Here is a 20,945-nt window from a genome sequence, read left to right on the forward strand (position 1 = left end):
AAGTGTAATGTTACGGTTATCGTACAGCTCCTTGGGTCTTAATTTCTAACACAAGTGCCCAGCAGGTAGTGTATCCCCAAGAAGATTAGGTGATACCACTGCATTTAGACTTTTTTGCAGTTGCTTTTGTCAATTATATTGTCAGGATATTATACCAGCAAAGATAAAATCCTCCCTCTCTATACCTTTTCCTAAAGAAATCCCCAAAAATGCAAACAGAAGCAATAAAATAGTCCTTCAAAGCATGAGGTTCAGAACAGCTATATTGTTGTAAACTAGACCCTTCAATTTCAATGAGATCAATTAAGCTCGTCATTCGTACATGGTAGATAAATAAACTCTCTTTTCAGACAACATTTAAAAAAAAAAATCAAGGTACTGTCAGGTTTGTATGGATACTAAAGACTCCACTGCGCTTGTATGCAAGTACATGCACTTTCCCTGGGTCCTGGTACAGAGTATTCCTTCCTACACATATATTTGCTGTGTATTGTGTGTCGTTCAGTTGCTTCTCTCCATTCCAAAAGGTGGCTCCCTTTCAAGATTTAATCATTTGTAAAGTGTCTTAGATTCATGTCACAGCTTTTCCTCCAAGGGATCCAGAGATTTTACTCAGAGAAGGCGCACCCTGCATCTGATCTCCAGGGTGGGAAATTGGAGGAAGGTACAAAGTACCCCTGTGTTGGACTGCCTCTTACTCTCTTTTAGTTGCAAAAAGAAAACAGTTCATTGGGTTGACCAGACATAAAAACAGATGGAGAAAGAATGAGCATCTGGGTAAGTTAAAAATCAGCTGGGTTAACGGTTACTGAATTGTTTTGCATTTTGAAGAAAAATAGCTATTGGATGCTGGGAAGAAATTTTTAATGGGGAAAGAACTTCAGCAGTTCACTTCTAGTCTCTCTTTAAAAAAGTGTAATAATATATTATAGTCTGACAAGAATAATTAGCTCTAGCAACACTACTGAGTAGCTTTGTAAGTAAAACCACAGAACAGGGTTTATTCATAAAAAGCTTCCAGTAAGTTTTATGTGCATTTATGTTGTGTTCTAATTGACAAACTAATCAATTAAAATAAAATCAATATAATTTAACCTGGGAAACAAATTTTAGTTTTAAAAAGGAACTGAAAAGAATGATAACTAGTTTTTCTGTATTTGTTTTCTTTCTAGTTCAAAAGAATGCGGTTTTCAAAATCCAAAGCTTTGTTACAGATAATTAAAAGGAAAGAATCAACATTTAGTTAACTGATATCTGAATATTTTGCTCAGGATCATCTTAATATATATCTTCATACTTTTACAGACTGCTGTACCTAAAAGTGTTTTAAGAGTATAAAAATATTTTAACTTATTTGTCTATTTATAATTTACAAAGACGTTAACAACAATATCAACTTTTTAAAAAACACTGCATGTTATAAAAAAAATAGATGTTTCTCAATCAATAAAAAATTCTCCTTTTAAGGCATACTGCACCTTTAAGCATATATAAACAAGTAACATTTTGAAACAGAGCAGGGACTTTGAGAGTAACTACGCAAATTTTAACACCAAGAAAAATTATTATATAAGCACTAATTTTGTCACCCACTTTTCTTGTGTCCTTTGTATTGTTGCGACTTAGCCTTTTTCTTCTGTTTTGATGAACTTGACTGGCTGTCTCTTGATGCTGAAAAATACAGAATGAAAGTTTTGAATCAAGTGCTATGAGAAAACACTGCACAGCATCGTAAGACAAAGATAATTTGGCACAATATTTTCCTCCGTGAATAACTAAAGGCAGAACCCATGACAAACAGGAGAATCCATTTACAAAGCAGAGGAGAGGAAGGAACCCTTCTTGAATTATACCCATTCCAACAGGCTTTGAAATATGCTTAGCCCTATTACCATGTTTCCTGCCTAATATCTCATCATGCAGTCCAGGAGAGCAAACAGCTGCTGGGGTCCACAGATCTATTTCATTGAGCAATTCAGCCTTTCACACCTACAATCCTGTTTCTGACTAAAGCATCGGGACAAATAATACATCACAAAAGAGTGTCCTTTGTTGCTGCTCTGATTTCACAGAAGACAAGAACAAAGTTGGGAGGAAAAAAAAAAAAAATGAAAGAGGTGGAAAAAGCAGCATCTGAAAACCAGATATAGAAAACAGAAACTGGAAGAAAAAAAATTGAGAATAAATATTAGGATAACTTATGAGAAAAAAGGAGAAGGATAAATTTAACAAAAGAAAAAGAGAAAAAATAATTACTGGTAAAGGAAGACTAATTAACGGGAGTAAGAGGTGAAGAATGAAGCAAAACACCAAACCAAGTTTCCTAGTAATAAAGGGCTTTCTTTTTATATTACAGTCACATTAGAAAGACACTGCAGAATCACATGGCACACTTAAAGGAGCGGGGAGGGAAGGAATATCAAATTTCTGATTTAGATGACAGATTGGAATCTGCTGACACCAGGAAGGACACTTTGTGCCCAAAAGCATGTCTAACATCGCTCCCAACTAAAGTTTAGCCAATAAAAGATGAATCACAGCTACACCACTCCAGCTCTATTCCATCTCTTATGTTTTTTTCCTCATCCTTACCTGAAAACCCATCAACGTTTAAATATACAGATCACAAGCTATCTACATTAAGACAATATACAGTTATATGTATTCTCTCTCCAGGCTCTGATAAGTTCACGAGACTGAAAAGCTAAGTATGATCACACAAGCAGGCTGTCTGGGATTTTTAAATGAAATATAGACCCCATCATGCCAACAACTGTGCATGTGAATAATATTATACACATGCACAATTCCACTGAATTCAAATGTGGAAAACTATCTAAGTATGTGTTTGCAGGCTCAGGGCCTATGACCATAAAATGCCTGGCAAATTCAAGGTGCTATAAAGAATAATGTTAGCTATACCTGACAAAAATCAGCTAGATTTTAAATGGACTGAAGCAAACAACTGTTGGTATAAGAAGTAGAAATAAAAGTGTAGCTACCCAAAAGAAACACTTTATCAGAAAGAAACAGAAGGATTAAAATAGAACAGAATGATGTGTTTCTAAGGCCCTGGCATATGTTAATTTAATGGCATGATGATGCCCGATTCCAACACATGCCTCTCCTGCCATGCTACACACGCATGGCAGAAAGCATGGTTCTGGGATTGGGGATCAGATCCCAATCATGTCATTACTACTTGCCAGTGTAAATGAAGCCAGGGATAATAATCCTGGGCTCCCCTTCCACTGGCAAGTTCAAAGCCAGGTGCTGCAGCCCAGACTGGCACGGTACAGGGTTTAAAGTCCCCAGCAGTGGAATCCTTTTGAATCCCCTTCCTCTCCAGCTCCACAGACCAGACTCCTGGTGAGGTCTGGGCCCCAAGACTCATAATCAGCCGATTGTCTGGCTCAAGCCACATATTAAATTTAAGGTGCCATAAAAACCAACCATAAAAGTGTTCTATATATGAAAATGTTAAAACCATAAAAATGTTTTATATATGAAACATTTTTATGGCTTATTTCCCGTTTTATGGCATCTTAAATTGGGTGCACCTGTAGCACCCTTCCCATTTATGTTGTGGCATAAATGTATAAGTAGAGTGGGGCCTATTTGTAAGGATTCTTCCATTTTGCTGCAGCTGGCCATATGACCCCAAAAGTATGGTGAGTATCATGCAATTATCATGTATATACACCAAAGGACAACTAGTGAAACTCTGGATCAGTGGAGACCAAACCTTTTTAGTAAGTATGCCACAAACACCCTTCCCTCCCCTAAGTGCTATTCTGATCGCCTCCTTCTCCTGCCTTATCTGTCACTCTGCTTTCTGCTCCCTGCCCTGCTGCTCTGCTCACTCCTGCCTGCCCTATCGGCTGCTGTGTTCCTTACTCCCTCCCCGATCTGTCGCATGGCACAGACACTACCCCTGCCACTTTTGGTAAGCATGACGGACTGGCCACCCCTGTTTTCGACATAAAAAAGACCCACTATGGACAAAGACAACACAACTAACTTTGTGGTGCTGGAGGCTGAAGTTGATATCCTGTTAGCTGACACCATCCTACTGGATAGAGGTCAGGGGATTCGCAATCCACCCACTGATCATATTCATCTTCCCAGCCATCAAAGTGTATCCTTAATAAGCGATGGATAATACGAGTTACTGTGGCAACGCAAACCAGGCGAGGTTCCATAAGATCGACAGCTTCCAGTTTCATTCCAACGTGAAACCCATGGTTTGGAACTTCCTAGAAAGACAAATGAAGCAAAATGTCCAAATATTAGGGAACAAAAGCCAGACATCTTCATACACAAAATCTAAATACAGCAGAGAAAATATTTTGCTCGAGCTACATTCATGCAGCATTATTTGAATGGTAAAATTAATAAGCTGAGAGCACGGTCAGGGCACCATCTATGAAGTATAACGTATTACTTATCTGCTTCCAAGTTGCAGATTTTTCAGAACCTGACTCAGATGAGCAGAATGCACACAAAGGATTTCTGCTTTGAATGAAATAGTCTTCTTTAATTAGTTAATTTTCAAAGTGTACTACTCACATGGTCTTTAAAAATAACTGTCTCCAGGCTTCACGACTGATTTGTATCCATATGAAAAAATATTTACAGAGATTGATAAACCACAAGGGGTAAGGTGGCTGTAATTTACAGCATAGTATCGGCTACAAATGGCACATGTGTCATAAAGGTACCAGATCTGTAATTTACTTTACCTTATTGAAGAGCTTTACAGGTGCTGCTATAGAGTCCATTTCCCTGAGGTAGTCAAACCATTTGAAAGGGAGCTTTGCATAACCTGTGAATTATGAATATTACCGTCATACATCAGTTGCACACTTTGTTCACTTAAAAGCAGTGTATTAGCACAATGCTGACACTAAAAAGATGATAAAGAAGATGAACTTTAATATCAGCAATTTCCACTTTGCTATTTTGTTTGATGAGAGGCCAAGATGCTCCATTAGAATGCAACTTGCTCATATCAGCTGATACAAATGAACAAATGAAGGATTCAGAACGTCTCATTTACTGCTATAGTAACAGCTCTCCCACTTTAAGTTTCCTAGATGGTTATTATTCTGAGTCTTCGTACCATTTTGTTCACCATCCAAATCACAATATTGTTCAAAAAATATTACCTCACCTTCAGTCTTTTTCATACAATGGAGCCAAGGAAAAAAAAAAAAAAAGTAAAATCATCTATAAATTTCCTGCAGCAGAAACATCTTTGAAAAAAAGTTTGATTTGTTTGGAGTAGACTGGGCAAAACACGTTCTCTGAAATGATCTTTATAAAACTTAGATAATAATGCTAAAAACAACAGTAAGAAAAAGAGATTGAAGGCCTTCTTTTATTCTTATAAATTGTTGTAGGGGGGAGGGGGAAGAAGCATTCTCCATGATATATTTAACTTTTGTTTAATCTACTGAATGTTCACAAGACAGACTTACCACCTCCCACAGCTGGTTAGACCAGCAGTTTTCAAACCATGGTCCATGGACCAACCGTTGTCTGCAGATTTCTTTATGACGGTCTCTAGAATTAACATGTTGAAAAACCAAGAAGTCAGCATCTGCATACTTCTTGGTTTTCATTATGTTAATTATAGAGACCATCATGTTAAAAATGATATAGTTCCACATAATATGCTTATTTCTGGTGTTAGTCATACATACCCCTGATCTCTATATAATGGCATATGGTTTATAATGATACAGATGCACAGTGGATGATACAAAACTGTTATGAATAATACTTTAAAGGGAAAATACAGATACAAGCATACAAGGAGGACAATGGTTATCATACAAGAAACACAACAGTGTACGGAGTGGTAACAGAAGACCATCATGTGTTGTATAGTCAGTCAATGTCTAAAGAATGAAACTGCAGGTTTCCTCTAGAAACATTTTTCATTACCTCTCATGTACTTTCTATTTAGAAGTCTGCTCTTACCAGTACTATCATTTTTGTCATCATTAATAATTCTTTAAAGGACTCCCCCAAGTCTCTTCGAGAGAAGCACAGAAGGGCATTTAAAAAAAAGCAGGATGGATTATTTCTGTTTTTGTTACGTCAGATTACCTCTACAATTCTCTTGAGTAATTCCACAGACTGCTATAGCTACCATGAGCAAAAGTAAATCTGCTCAGCTGTAGACTCTGCAGAGATTGAAAGCTGGCAGATTCAGAAGTGTTGACCAATGAGAAAAAAATATGAAATGATTTTTTCATGGCAGGCTTAGCTCTCAGTACAATTAATGTCCAGAAAATCTCTGCATTCATTTTTAATAAAAGCTCACTTTTGGAAAGAGCATGTGTTTTTTGGGTTTTTTCCCCTACAAAATTAGAGACTGCACAAATATGGATGGAGAACAAAAACTTCCTACCAAAAAAGCAAAGAACATCTATGATCTTCTGTGATGTAACTGCCAATGTCACCTTCCATAAATTGCCAAAACAATGCAATGACAGAAAGATAAGGGTGACAAAGATCCACGCTGATGCACAGGCAGTCTTGCTTCTGGGAAATCTGCCTATCCTGGTTCGCTGTACATGACCCCTCTCATAAGCATGCTTGTTGAAATGCATGTTTGTACACATTTCAGGAGGAGGATACCTTGGATCTTACCAATAAACCTGCAACACTATGGCAATGATGCCTACACTGACAAGCACTCTATGTCAGGTTCAGACCTCCACTAGCCCAACACTCCCTATCACCGATACTTTTTTATTTCTTTTTTTCCTGTTGACTGATGCTGAATGTAACGAAAGTTACAAGTCGATTTTTTTGTGTAGTCAAAGCAAACGTCAATCTATCTGACCACGGTCTAATTAAAATTCATTTGACCCTTCTCTACCCACTAAGGTAACCTAAAATAAAGAGCTTGCACTTACAGTAATTACCGTATTACTTATTTGAGGCTACAAAGGCCCTGAAGAACAATACAAACTTTGCAAACTGAATTAAGAAACAAAGCATATAGGACACCACTATGAATGATCAAAACAGAACTTGGTCAAAATGACATCAGTACCTCTGGGGGGAGTTAGTTCAATCGTGTTAATTTCACAGAAACCAACAGGGAAAATAGAAGGGGAGGTGGCATGGTAACAAAACCAGTCAGACCCATCTGCTGCTTCTGAGCCATCAATCCCAATCATAAGATAGCCATCTGCTAACACCTTTGTAAAGAAAAAACAAAGTTGAAAATTAAATACCTTGGTATTATATGAAGGTCAGGTCAAAAATTAAAGCATGCCACTTTAAAAGCAGAGTGAAAAAATTAAGCAAGTGACAAGCCACAAGTATATATGAAATTAAATTTCTCTCCAAGATTTTTTGCATATGCTATAGTGAACTACATTATAGTTATGCTATACTACAGTTAACTGATACAGTTATTATAAGTTATAACTGAGATTAGTGGGGGGGGGGGTATTCTCTTTAGGTACTCCTAATTTTACTCTTTCCTGTGTCAATTCAACTTCCCTTTTACATTGTGAGCATCTTCCACAAAGCAATATGGGAGAAAAAAAAAGTATGGCCACATAGCCACAGCTACTGGCAGAGGTGCATGCTAGGGAGCTGATCTATCACTATAAAAGAGTCCCAGAGCATTTTAAAGTTGCCCGGATTTCACATTGATGACACCCCCTTTCAGTCACAAAAGCATTTCGCACATGCAATCCTCAAAGATTGATACCTATACTAAACTTTTGCAAAGATTTGGAGGGGATGCTTTCTGAAGGCAATTAGGCAGCTTGCAAAATAGCTGAAGGAGAGACTTGGCGGTAAAGTTTCACAAGAACACACTTTGCCAATTAAAGGTAAGGCTGTATTTTTAAATATTATGCACTTATCTCTCGCTCATCAGAAACAGTTAATCAGTTAACAGAAGCATTTATATGCATTCCCATACTGTACAAATTATCCTTTTTTGCAGGGCAGAAGGCAAATGACTGTCACTTTTGCTATACAAGAAGCTAAATCCTTTTTTGTCTTGTTTCAATTAGAAGTTATTTCCCCACCCCCCCTTGAAAAAAAAAATCCATCTAAAAGTATGTCTAGCCTCCTCTCCCCTCTGAAAATTATGCATTCATTTTCTTACCTTTCTAATGGTTGCAACACATATTGCGGAAAGGTTTAAAGGATCTATAGCTTCCAATTTCATTCCCTCTTTGAACCATTCGCCACTTGTGTCTACTTCTTTTACCTAAAGAATCCCATAGCGGTATTACATACATTGACAAGAAAACAATAACGTACAAGACAAATATCAGAGCCTGCAGCACTGAGTCCACTACACCTCTGAAATTTCCTATCAATTTTACTTAGTAGCATTTTAAGAAGTTATTTGCAGTTGTTAGGTAGGTTCTTAATTATACTCTACATGTTCTAGGGATGAAAAGTTCCCCTTTTCAGCCCTGAGTAAATACAGGTCTTGTCTAGTTCTTACCTTTGCAAATAAATGAGGAGGTGCATCAAAATGTCCGTCCTGTTTCTTTGTAATATCTACAAGGGACAGTTACATACTAATCAGTGAATATTTAACAAATGACCAAAACCCATGTTTTTCTGACTACATTAGTCCATGCAGTAGCTTCACTTTACTAGGATGGCTGGCCCAAAATTTATAGGGAGGACTAACAGAATGCTACCTAGAAGATGTGGAAAGATAGCACAAATGATGCAATTCCTGTATTCTGAACACATTGATGGACAAAATTCAGGAAATGTCTGCGATCTGAATGAGATTTTTGCAGAAACTCAACAAGTCAAACTCCTTTGCATTGTTAGGTTAAAGCAGATAACTGACAAACAGGAGGATTTTTATGTGTAAGTGACAAAAGGGTTTGATGTAATGCAACTGCGATTACAGAACATCTTGGTATTGCAGCCATGCTGTTTATTGCCTTGTTTTTCCCCCCTAAAGACACTTATTTTTGCAAAATATTGTTTGGGGTTTTCTTTTGTTGTTGTTTTTTGTTTGTTTTTTTTTAATCTGGTGATCTTTAGCTGGTCCTTGCAGCCAGTTGTTGCATCCTCTTCTCCAGCATGAATTCCTGCAGCTGTATTAAAAGCTTTACAGGAGTTCAAGGAAGCAGAACTACATGAGGTGTTCTTTTTTTTTTTTTTTTTTTTTAAAAAAAAAGCTCCCTTATTTTTAACTGGTTTCAGTGAAGGTCTGTAACGATTAAAAATATTGATCCTTTAATGTCTAAATCTGGTGCCTGAGGAAACATTTGATTTCTGCTTCAATTTGTAGACAAGTAACGTATGGTGACTTATATACCTTTAAAAAGCCCATATGACATTCAAAACAGAAATGTTTGATTTTAGCTCCCACTGCCCCCCTCTAGCTTTCCTGCCTTCCTCCTCAAAACTTCTGCAATGCAGCTACATGCTGCAATAAAAGCAAAAAACAAACAAATAATAAAAAAAAAAGATTAAGCACTTCCTAAATTTGAGGTAAAAATAGAGGTAAAAAAACCCTGAATTAAACGTATGGAAGGCTTGTGCCGAATCTATTGTATTAGGTGAACAGAGAGGAGGCGGCAGCTACAGGGACAGTACTGTGTGTATTTTCAGGATGCCAGCAGGAAAAACTAGGGCTAACACTAAATTTTGTGCGCAGAAGCAATATATTTCCTGCAGCTTATTTATATAAGCTTCTAAAACATGACTTGCAGTTGCTTCTTGAATAAAACTTACTCCAGATTTTGCAAGATGGAATGAAACACTAAAAGCGGTTAACTGAACACTGTACAGAGTAGATATTTATACATTTTTGTGGATCATTAATTGAGAGTTAGAAATCACTTCAGCTAGGATGTTTCTTTCAGCTAAATAATAAAGTGAACAATATCCCTCAAGTAAGCCTCTATATGCAACCAATAATGTTCGAAACAGAGCACACTTACCAGATCTTTTGAATCGATGTCCTATACTTCGGGACCAACCAATATGATGAATGAGCGGGCTGTACATATGGCACCAGAAATCATCAGTTTTGTCTTCACTTTCTTCATACACCAGTCGTAATCGTCCTCCAATTACACTGTCTACAATTGCTACCCGCGTTCGACAAAGATGCGTTTTGTCAACAACTTCTACTCTCATGGAAGGTTTGAAGGGATACTGCATACTTTCTGATACCTAAAAAGAAAAAAGCATTCTGTAAAAAATAAGTTTTACCTTTGCTTAGTCATCTCTCTCGTGCCATTAAAGCAGCTTCTGCTTAATTTAGTCATTGATTTATCCGTTTACATACATAAACCATCACAAGCCTTTTATCCCAGCTTTGCCAGGATAATGTAGTTATGGCAAGATCCCTGCACATCAAACCGTTCACAAAACGATTCACCAGAAATACCCTAAAATGGTGCGTCCAGATCACATAAGACTCTGAATCCAACTCTTACTCTTACTTAAGTCAACAGAACATTTCTACTGACTTGAAAAGGAGTTTGCTTGGTTTGGAGTAACTGATAAAACTACCTCATCACGTAATGATAAATGAAAGTAAAAACAGAGTCTGTTCATTTTTGTCACACACCCCTAATGCCAGGATTTAAAATATTACAGATCTTCTTCTAAGAACAAAACACACAAAACTACACCCTTGGGTCGTCACTACCGAATCTATTTAAAGCTGGCCATTCATCAACATGTCTTACCAACTGAAGTGGTATACATTATAGCATATGTCTCTAGGAACAGAAGAGGAAGGGATCTAAATCTACATTTTGCTTCTTAAAAATGCCTAAAAGTGTGCAATGGTCATTAGCTACTTCCATGACAACCTTCCCCTGCAGAAATTTTTTTACAAGTGTCAATTTAATTTTGTTTCCAATTATTCAGATCTATAAGTAAGGATAAAGTTATACATATATGTATATATTATTATTATTATTATTAGAAAGCTACATACAAAAAACTCTTTTTGGTCCAATGAATGCTACTGTGCAATTCCTCAGTTTCCCAATTATAAACTTAATATGCATCCGTCAACAAGTTTACTTTTTTTGCTAATTCAGAGATGTAGAAAAAGGTCCAGTTATTAAGAGGTAAATATTGAGATTGTTGAAGTATTATTTTATTGCACCTAAGTATATGCTATATTAATAATTTGTTTAATACGAGTTTCTTCCAATGAAAAAAAGTGACTAAATTAAGTCATTATATTAAGCACAACCAGTTTTCATTTTGTCTTAAGTCACTGGAAGGACATTAAGGATAAATTTGTGTTGAGGATTTTTCAGATTAAATCTCACCTATTTTATCATTTTTTGACTGGAAAATATTTTCTTTTAACGAGAAAGCAATTTTTTGAAGAAGTACAAAAAGTGACCAAGCCATCCTAAAGAAGAGACAGAGGAAAAGAGTGGTTGCAGTACCATCTTCTCCAGAAGAGGGCCATGTGCCATTGCAAATAATTAAATTTCTTATACCGAACAGCCAATGTGTTTATATACAGCATTTATATCAGCCCAGACTTACCTTCTGAGAAAAGTCAGGAGGAAGCGTTTTGGCACCAGTAAGTCGTTTCACTAGAAAAGCTTTCCAGTTTGTGTATTTGTGTTGGATGGCTGTTGCAAATGAAGGGGGGGAAAGTCAGCCACGGATTCCTAATTATGTTTGTCTATTAGAGACAGACAATGGTAAAGTCTGCAACATGTAAAAACTGTTAAACAATGTTAAAATACTGGTTAAAAATAATGACAAAAGCCATGTAAAGGCTGAATTGAGGCCCTGTTTCATAACTGCATGTGCATGTGGACCAAGGGACAGAATTTGACCTAAGGCTTTAATTAAGAATACATTAATAAAATCATTAGAATATGAGAACAATCTTGATTTGATTCTGAATCCTAATGAATTTACTTCAATAGAGACAACATGAACACTTCCATAATCTCCATGACTGAACAAGTCATGCCAATATTCACTTACTTCGAGGCGGAACTAAAGGCTTCCCACTGGCTGCACACCAACCAACTGGGTGGATATCAGACCCACAAACGTTGCACCAGAAATCAAGGCTTGAATCATTTTCAAACCCTTCATATCTTAGCAAAGCATTGTAACCTGAAAGGAAACAATACCATTTTTAAAAATCAGAGCTATAAGAGGTTATACTTCTTCAATACCATCATATATTGCACTCTATCTTTTTTCTTTAGATTATGTGGTTCTGACAGCATGTTGCTGGACTCTTGGACAACCTGTATTTCACATATGCAGAAGAAGAGTACATTCAGCTTTTATTTACACTTTGACTTTTGATCTTTTAGCTATAGAGACTTTAATTTTGTCATGACATAGCACTTGCATTAAGATAAGCATCAGTAGCGGACCTTAGAAGGTCACTGATATGGAGACATATTATTTCAGGTTTCCTGATCCTAAATTGCCCTGAATATGAAAAAACCTCTCTATGAACTCTGGGTTACAAAAGGTCATTTAACACTAGTACAGGAAAGAGAAAAAAATTATGAAACTTGGGAGGTGGGAACTTTTCAACTCTCTCATAGGAGAAAAATTTCAGTTCATGATCTGCATAAGATGAAAGAGCCTTCCAAGAAAACCGTTTACGGTGGAAAGTTCAACCTAGCCACTTGCTAAACTGCTCGTTTAGAATCCATTCCAGTGAAGCGATCAGTACTTTCAGTTCCACTGAAGCAACAGGAACCTGAAGGCTCTCAGCACATGCTAGAAAACACTTGCAGTACACCTTGCAAGGAAATGATTTTGAATGTCAAAACTCTGAGTAGCATCCCACCACTGCTCTCAAAGACCATAACAAAACTCTCAACCACTTGAGCGGAGAAGCAGAGCCCAGGTTGGAAGCAACTACTTCATTCTATCAAATAATTTAAAATAAAACTTTCTACTCTTTTCAACAGCGAAACAAACTCAACCACTGAAGACTCTAAACTTCAGAAGGAACTGGAGTATTTCCATATTTCAAATACCAGTGTGACAGTTCCTTAAAGGCTGTTTTTTGAGGGTTATTTTTTTTTTTTGAAGGATAGCCTCTTATAGTAGGGTATTTCCTTTACTTCCTCATTTTTAAACCAAAACAGATGAGTTCCTCCAAATATAATTATCATTGTGACCATCTTAATACACGTGATCTACAGAAAAAGAAAAAAAAATAACCTGCTAATTTTACAATTCCAGCTATCCAGAAGACTTTGGTCGGTAGGCTGCAGTCTGTGTTTGGAACTTCCACTCGCACTCCTTCTGAGATGTCCCCCCAGCATGTCCCCATGGGAGCCTGTCATTTAAGTTAAAGGAAAATAAAAATCACCACTTGCTTTACTCCATTTGAAAATAAAGTATTCATTTTTGTTTCATTAATGCTTTATTAGTGGTCTTAGAAAACTGGGCTCAGCATGACCGATACTCAAAAACACACATTTAGAGAATCACTTGTCTCTGAAAACAAAATTTGTTTTTTTGTGCTGTAATGAATTACTACTGCTAAAATACTGTAGCAATTATGTGACTCAGTTTTACAGCTGTGGTATGTTGTACATATTCACAATACAGTATGGATCAATAATCCAGGTTTCAGTCCAGGTCTTGGTTCTGACCTCAGTGACACTAGGGGAAATATATTTCAGGGAAATAATTGTGAATTAATATTCATGCCACCAAGACCAGAGAGGTTGGTCCACACTCTCTAGAACAGTCGGGTTTTTTTTTGAGACTGCGAAGAGACCCTCCTTGAACATCTTCAGCTTTAATGGAAACAGGTTTCTCTCATATTAGTTAACGTAGCTCACATGCTTCTATATGAATAGTCTTTCACATGACCTCCAAGTGATCACTCGACCAGAAACAAGCAGGAGAAACTCAAAACTGTCAGTGGGAACTGCACCGGTAGATTCCTCAAGGACAGCTTTGACATCAGCGGCCAATGTATCAGTAACAAATGAAGATAAAAGCTAGTGGGGCACTTTAAGGATTTTGGTAAATTGTAAATGAAAGCAACATTTTCGCTTTATGCTTTATTTGTGGAGTCAACTTGGACTAGACTGGAAATGAAGAAAAGATACTGGATGAAAAACCAAATAGTCAAATGTGGTATATCGGGATCAGTGAGTATGTGCGAAATGCGAAAGTCTCTAGGACTTTCAATTCATTCAGGGAAAGTAATTAACCACCCAATCTAGTGAACTGTTTCTTCCATGCAAAAAACAAGCACTTGCAAGTATCAGACTGTTCAAGTAATAGTTTTATATTGTTATTGAGAGGACTTCTGACATCACAATGTCAAATAGAAATATTTTCCTTTAAAAGCAAAATAAATTCTGGGTTAGTTCAGAATAGCAGCCGAATTATCCTCAAAGATAAGTGGGGGGCAGAAATGACATTCCAGTCACTGCAGGGAGTTATCAAGGCAGACTTTGTGAGGGTGAATGAAGGGATCTACTTGTTTCATGCCATGTCGAGCAGCCAGCATCTTTCATCCCAGCTACATGACATTTACCAGACTCCTTGTAAACATAAAGGCTGCTTGCAGATGTTAAAAACCAAAAAAACCAATAAAAGCTAAACTGTGCTTTACTGGAAAAAGCAGTGCATTACTTCAACCTGGCTCTGCAGCATCTGTAAGACTGGGTCCCTCAGCAGGGGCTTTTTGGCACTTATCTAAAACTGATGCAATCAGCTATTAGATAAAAGTGCCAAAAAAAGCCCCCAAAAAGCACCTGATCTTTACAGACGTTGGGTGAGCCAGGTTGAAGTAATGTGCTGCCTCTTCTGGGCACGCATGGGGTTCAGTGCGGGAACGTGCCAAGTTTAAAATAAAGCATTTTTGTTTTTTTGGTTTGTTTGTTTGTTTGTTTGTTTGTTTTTTTAACATCTGCAAACAACCCAAAAATATTTAACTCACCAGAATTACCATATTATTCATTCCCAAACTCCCAGAAACCAAGATAAGAGGGAAAAGGGAAAAAATATTGTCCTAGCTTTAAACAACTACAATTTGCAAGGTTGGAATTTTGCTCATAATCAACTACTGGCAGCTAGGAGCAGAAAACATCAGATCTGTCATAGCAGGGGAACAACAAGCAATACCTTTCAGAATAAAAATACTGGAGGACAGAGATGCATGAACAGTTTTCCCCATTATGTCCATAACAAGTATGCTTATTGCTTTTTCTGGAAGTTTGGTCTCGTCATGTTCTGCTATGTCTTCCTAAAACCAGCCTAGACTATGGAGCTCTCTGGCTATTTGGCAGAGAAGGGGGGAAGAGGAGGGAAGATGGCTCATTTTTATGTATACGCTATGAAGCCTTCTATAGTGGGATTTCTCAACATTATGGGGACAACCCAATCCAGTTATCACTGTTTATTATGGGATTGTCTCCTTCGTTTGGGAGCTTTTCCCATAGTTGTTAATGCAATCCTGCATTCTGTAGCCACCGTCGGATCTTAATTTGCATTAGTGGCTTTTTAGAGAAGGGAATAATATACTCTTACATTTCTGGCTACTCTTATATTTCTAGCTTACATTTCTGGCTAATCTGCAGTCTTTTACACAGTGCTACATGCTATATACTATTTACTAGTCATTTAAATTTTTAATTGATCTAAAACAAAAAAACAGTTACAAAAATCACCTAAGCTGTTAGGGCTCGCTCTTCCTTCTCTCCCCACATCAAATGATATCCAAGTTTTCACAAGGATGTTTTGTTTCTATAAAGTGGATTGGTATAGGGGGAAATAGCAGAAAGTTAAATTTGTCCTTGTCTGTGAAAATAGTGGTTCTGCTAGTTTCTCCTACACCAATCCATGTGGCTCTCCCTTTACAAGAAGAGAGCCCTGTTGTGCCATTATCACTATGTAAGAGCTAGGTATTATTACTACTAATACTATCTCAAAATGATTATATACAGTGTATCTGATGCACTGTATCTCTTCTCTCTTTCACACCTTATGAGTATTCTTAAGGGAGGAAGACTGGATAACCAAGGGCTATAACAGCCATCTTCCTTCATGTCTTCCTTGTCCTTATTCAATAAGTCAATGTTTATAAAAGTACTTTGAAATAAATCATAAAGCACTATTTAAGTGCTAAGTCTTAACTGTCTCCCGGCTGGAAGGGTAACTCTGAAGTCTGGATTGGCATAGTATGAACTAGCAGAACCATAATTTACATGTAAGAACAAATTTACCTTTCAGACTCATGACGAAGAGATCCACCTCAGGGTCCTCCCCAACCAAGGAGGATCTGGTTCACCACTTCCTAATCCAAAGACCACTTGTGAGGGTTTATCTGTGAGCAGCTGCTACCTTCCCTGCAAAGTAAGTTGCAATCAGGAAGGTCCTGATGGATATCATCCAAATTCAAACCACAAGGGTTTCCTAAGATAACAAGGCTGACACTATGACTCCCCAGCATGTTAAGTATCTTAGCCTGGTTATTTAAATGTAGAGAAAACTTGGCAGGCTTTGGGTGGCGCCATAACTTTTTGGCCTCTAGCATTTTGATATAAAAAGTGACTTAACAGGGTTAAAAATGCAGTGGGGTGCTGCTAATCCCTGAAATTGTGAGAAGTGTTTTGTTACTTCGTGTGCACCCAGCACCTACACAGAGCACAGCAAAAAGACACTGCCAGGAGACAGAAAGATTGGAAGGATAGCAGTGCCACCTAGTGTAAAAACCTAAGAATTCCACTTTTTTTAAATCAACGGGAATGAACAACAGGGTGCTAGGAAAATAATTTGTAAATAAAAACCTTGCAGTCTAGAATAAAATGAACCCAGAGGAAATACTGAGAAAAATACATCAGAAAAACTTGTTAACTTCATGCTGACAAATGGCTGAAAAAAACAATAATTACTACTGAACTTGCACAGCAAGTTGTACAATTGAAAATACTGACAAGTGACATAAGTTATCCTTGCTCTGATCATTAGGAACATTTTGTAAGAGTCAGGGTAGCAAACCAGGGAGATTACAGGTGAAAAAGAAAAATACTTAGAAAGCAAGGAAGAGGGAAGTAAGAATTGAGGTTAATAACAGAATCACAAATGGAAAAAACCAAGTATATTATATCTTATGATACCAAACTATAACACATTCATTTGATTTAAAATATCAATGATAATTTTGCACACTTAGACACAACAGGGTTATGAAAGAGAATGAGATCCATAGGAAGGAGTCCAAATAAATAAATTACTATGCTAAATCACTCACGTGTTGTAAAATGTATAATATGAAAAACAGTCACACTCCTTTCACCTCAGTTTATCCAACTGCAAAGTGGGGACAATACTTACCCGTCTCACAAAGGCATTCCAAGACTAAAAACTGGTGCTTGCAAGCACTTTCAAACCAATGGACGCAAGTCAAAATAGAACCCCAAATTAGCATTATAAGCTTCAAAAGACACCAAATATTTCAGCTTTTTCTCTACAAAGAAACAGTAGGAGCTGAGAAACAAGTATTAGAAAGGGGAATAACTTCCTCAGTGTTAAGCACTAACTAACGGGGAGCACAGAAAGGCAAACAAAGATTGGGGTGGCTGAAAACTACTGAGTTAGATAAAATTTACATAGGGGAAAAAAATTAAAATAAAACCTAATAATTGCTTGTGTGTTGGTGTCCCCTGTTCCTCACCTTCTATCCAATCAGCTACACCCACTGTATCTTGATATACATTTTTACCTGCTAACATTAGGACTAGGTACTGCAAAAAAATCTTACCCACTGAGCAGCAAACTTTGCTTGTGCTTGTAGTTCTGGTGACCTTAGCTGTAACAGGATTGGGACCTATGTGTATTTTACTTTGTATTACAGATGTGGAATGTGCATTCATGCCCATAATATGTGACAGGTAATACATACCACCCAATTACTATTATAGCACGCCTATACACGTGCAATGAGCCTGCTCCAACATGGTGTCATTACAGTGCATCAGAGCAGACTCGATTAATTGAGTCTGTGGGAACGTGGTAATTACCATGCTCCAGCAGACTCTAGCATCACATGTATCAGCATCTCTGCACTGAAAAATCCTGGCAGAGGTGCTTGAACTTAAGCTCATTCAATGAGCTTTAGTTAAAGCACCCCCACTGCCATTTTTCTGCATGGGGACGCAGTTGCATGTGACACTCAAGGCACTTTAATTAGAGCAGCTCTTGGAGCCACTTCGATTAAAGCAGTCCCCCCACCCTTCTCCCGGAGCACGTGTATAAATGCCCAAAGAGTCCTGACACAGTTCTTTAAGCACAGGAAACTAAGAGTTAAGGTCAAAATGATAATCTCTGGGTGCTTAAGTCTAGTCACCCACATAAAAATAGCCAAACTTTTAGATGGATGGGGCACCCTGACAGATATCAATGGGAGTTACAGATGTTTTATATTTCTAAAAACAGATCTCGTTCACCTTGCTCATCACAAAGAATATTGTATTGTTATCATTTTTGGTGATTATACAATTTAAATATTGCCTATAACTAACCTAGGATATGAATGCATAATTTTACAGAAGCTGAAATAAAAATGAAAGGGGAATGCAAAGAATAGAACAGGCTTTTCAGGAAGAGCAACAAAGGGAATTTATGGTATGGCTTTTAAACAAAACTTTTAATAGGAATTAAGCCTTACTGATTCTGGGAATATATAGTACATTGAGCAAAAACAACAACCGGTACTACGGTAACGTGATAACAAGAAATTTCTTTTTATGGTTTAGGGTGGCATCCCTTCCTTGTAGTGATGAGCCACATATGCAGAGAAACAACATACTTGTCAGACTTCTTTTCAAAGGTGCAGCCTATACATTTTGGTATAATTGTTCCCATTTAAAATAAACTTTTGAACCGACTTAGCATCCTAGACAAACCATACACCAAGCCTTCATCTGAAGGTCTGATGGACCAAAGTGCTAGGTTATTAGTTCTTGTCCTCCAAAATATTTTCTATTGTTAAATAAAGCAACAAATAAGCATGCTTGTAACCTTGAATTCTTTACTCCTGAGCCATCAGGACATAGGAATTATAGAAGCAGTTTAACTCCTTATCAGTGGCAACTGGCTTACTACACATAAACTTAAACAGCTATTGCTCTAGTTGAATATGTATTTGTATTTAACATGTACTTTGTATTTAAAAGTATGAATGATACTGAATTCTATATAGCATTTGTGTTCAAACGGCAAAGGCTGATCTTATCAAATACTCTCTGATGTACTTATGAAATGACACATTACAACATATATATAATTGTGAAACCAAAGTGAGACAGGCTCATTCAAGCAAGCGGAGTTTAGCACAAAGGCATAAAACTATATTAACACAGGGCAGGACTCTGCTCTATGCAACACCAGGGTTTTTAAACACAGAGGTCCTTTAGCAAAGCACCAACTGCCTATCAATTCCTGTTGATATGTAATTTGACAGTACTTAGCATGAAACTGGAAAATTTCTATGAAATTTTTCTGTGCAAAATCCCTATAAAAAATACATTTCTTTTAAAATGTTAAGCAGAAAGTTGAGACTTCTGTAAAGATTTTTTAATATATTTCAGCTGACTTTTTCCAGTTTTTCAATGAAAAACAAAAGTTATTTTTGAAAGAGCAGGAGCTTTCTGTACAAAAATTCATTTTCTCAAAAATGAAACTTTCCATGAAAATGTCTTGGCCAAAAATTTTCAACAAATGATAAATTAATTTATTTCTGCAAACGTGCAAACAAGATGCTGCTAAAAGATGTATAATCTTACTCAACCGATACTTAAGGTCCATAATGTGTAATCAGCACTTCCTGCATTCCCCTTATACCACATACAAAGAAAAGAAGTGCAGCAGAATAACTCTACCATCAGAACTATAAAAGTTTTCCTATCTTCCCCCTCCTCTAAATAACATAGCTGACCGTAAAAATCCAATTAAAAAATAATACAGAAAAAAATTTGCAACTGCCAGATCATTTCTATACATGTTGCAGGATGTTTGACTTGTTCTAACAAACATTCTCCTTTTTATCCATTTTCTCATTACGTGGTTGGTTTGGTTTATATTCTATAATTTGAAATAACCCATGATTTAGTCTTTTAAAGCGTGGGATAAAAATTCATTGCGACTTATGATACAAACTTGTAGTTTGCAAATTAAGTTACATACAAGCAGCTGATGATATTCAGAATGCTTTTCGGGAGAAGAATAAAGTGTGCAGATTTCCCTTTTAAATGAATGCACTATAAAATATTCCTTTGTAAATCAATTTTCAGGATGCTAAAAAGTGTCTTTAAAGGAGTGATAAAGTATGAACCAACTGTGTTGTTCCTTTTTTTGTCTAAAGACAGTTAAAATACCTCTGCAAAAAACACTGCAGTGTACTTACATGTTTGAAACAGGTAACGGGAGCTGCTGTAAAGCTATTGCTATTGATGTAGTTACCCCAGCTGAAGCCTTCCACGGGGACAGCTGCTAAAAGAAAGTCATTTCATTTAGGAAGTGAACCTCAAATCTTATATTTCCAAGAATTAGTTTCAGCTCTATCATACACAGTTACCTGTTTTAGTCTTTGCCTGGTTTTGTAACGTAGCTTGATACTGAGCATATGCTGCTAGTTTAGCCACTAACGGTTGTTTCTGTAGAACTTTCGCCTTCTTAGTTGGTGGTTTACCCTGAAACAACAAGAGTTAAGTAAACACACTCTCTCCAAGCTCCTCCTAAAACCTATTATATGCGTGCAGCAGGCCTCTCACTCAAATACACAAAACCACTTTAAGAAGCTTTAAAAAGGTTACAAGAAAATAATTTTCTAAAGAAAACTGTAGCTCTCCAGAGGCTCTGCAAAAATGTTAAAAAAAACCCAAAGAATGGAAGCTGATCAAGCAAATATTACATGAGCTACACTCAAGTGAAACTTGAAGCCACAA

The 20,945-nt window shown here is 37.0% G+C and overlaps 1 protein-coding gene across 7 annotated transcripts in view; it reads right to left on the reverse strand.

Annotated features, from left to right (window-relative positions):
• Positions 1 to 20,945, reverse strand: part of MBTD1 (mbt domain containing 1) — a 42,852-nt gene that overhangs the window by 14,813 nt on the left and 7,094 nt on the right. For 4 of the 7 annotated variants that reach the window (XM_014518067.2, XM_025199157.1, XM_025199155.1 and 1 more), the window contains exons 4-15: positions 20,576 to 20,690; positions 20,405 to 20,490; positions 13,198 to 13,315; positions 11,989 to 12,123; positions 11,536 to 11,624; positions 9,957 to 10,191; positions 8,492 to 8,547; positions 8,144 to 8,248; positions 7,070 to 7,217; positions 4,743 to 4,825; positions 4,022 to 4,256; positions 1,594 to 1,671 (exon numbers count right to left, since the gene is read on the reverse strand). In XM_014518067.2, coding sequence (XP_014373553.1) covers positions 1,594 to 1,671; positions 4,022 to 4,256; positions 4,743 to 4,825; positions 7,070 to 7,217; positions 8,144 to 8,248; positions 8,492 to 8,547; positions 9,957 to 10,191; positions 11,536 to 11,624; positions 11,989 to 12,123; positions 13,198 to 13,315; positions 20,405 to 20,490; positions 20,576 to 20,690 — 1,483 coding nt within the window. The remainder of the gene's footprint in view (positions 1 to 1,593; positions 1,672 to 4,021; positions 4,257 to 4,742; positions 4,826 to 7,069; positions 7,218 to 8,143; positions 8,249 to 8,491; positions 8,548 to 9,956; positions 10,192 to 11,535; positions 11,625 to 11,988; positions 12,124 to 13,197; positions 13,316 to 20,404; positions 20,491 to 20,575; positions 20,691 to 20,945) is intronic. The other 3 variants (XM_006019770.3, XM_025199156.1, XM_025199154.1) reach the window with 1 other exon arrangement.

This window comes from Alligator sinensis, unplaced genomic scaffold (assembly GCF_000455745.1).
Source record: "Alligator sinensis unplaced genomic scaffold, ASM45574v1 scaffold876_1, whole genome shotgun sequence".
In the NCBI taxonomy this organism is placed as follows: domain Eukaryota; kingdom Metazoa; phylum Chordata; order Crocodylia; family Alligatoridae; genus Alligator; species Alligator sinensis.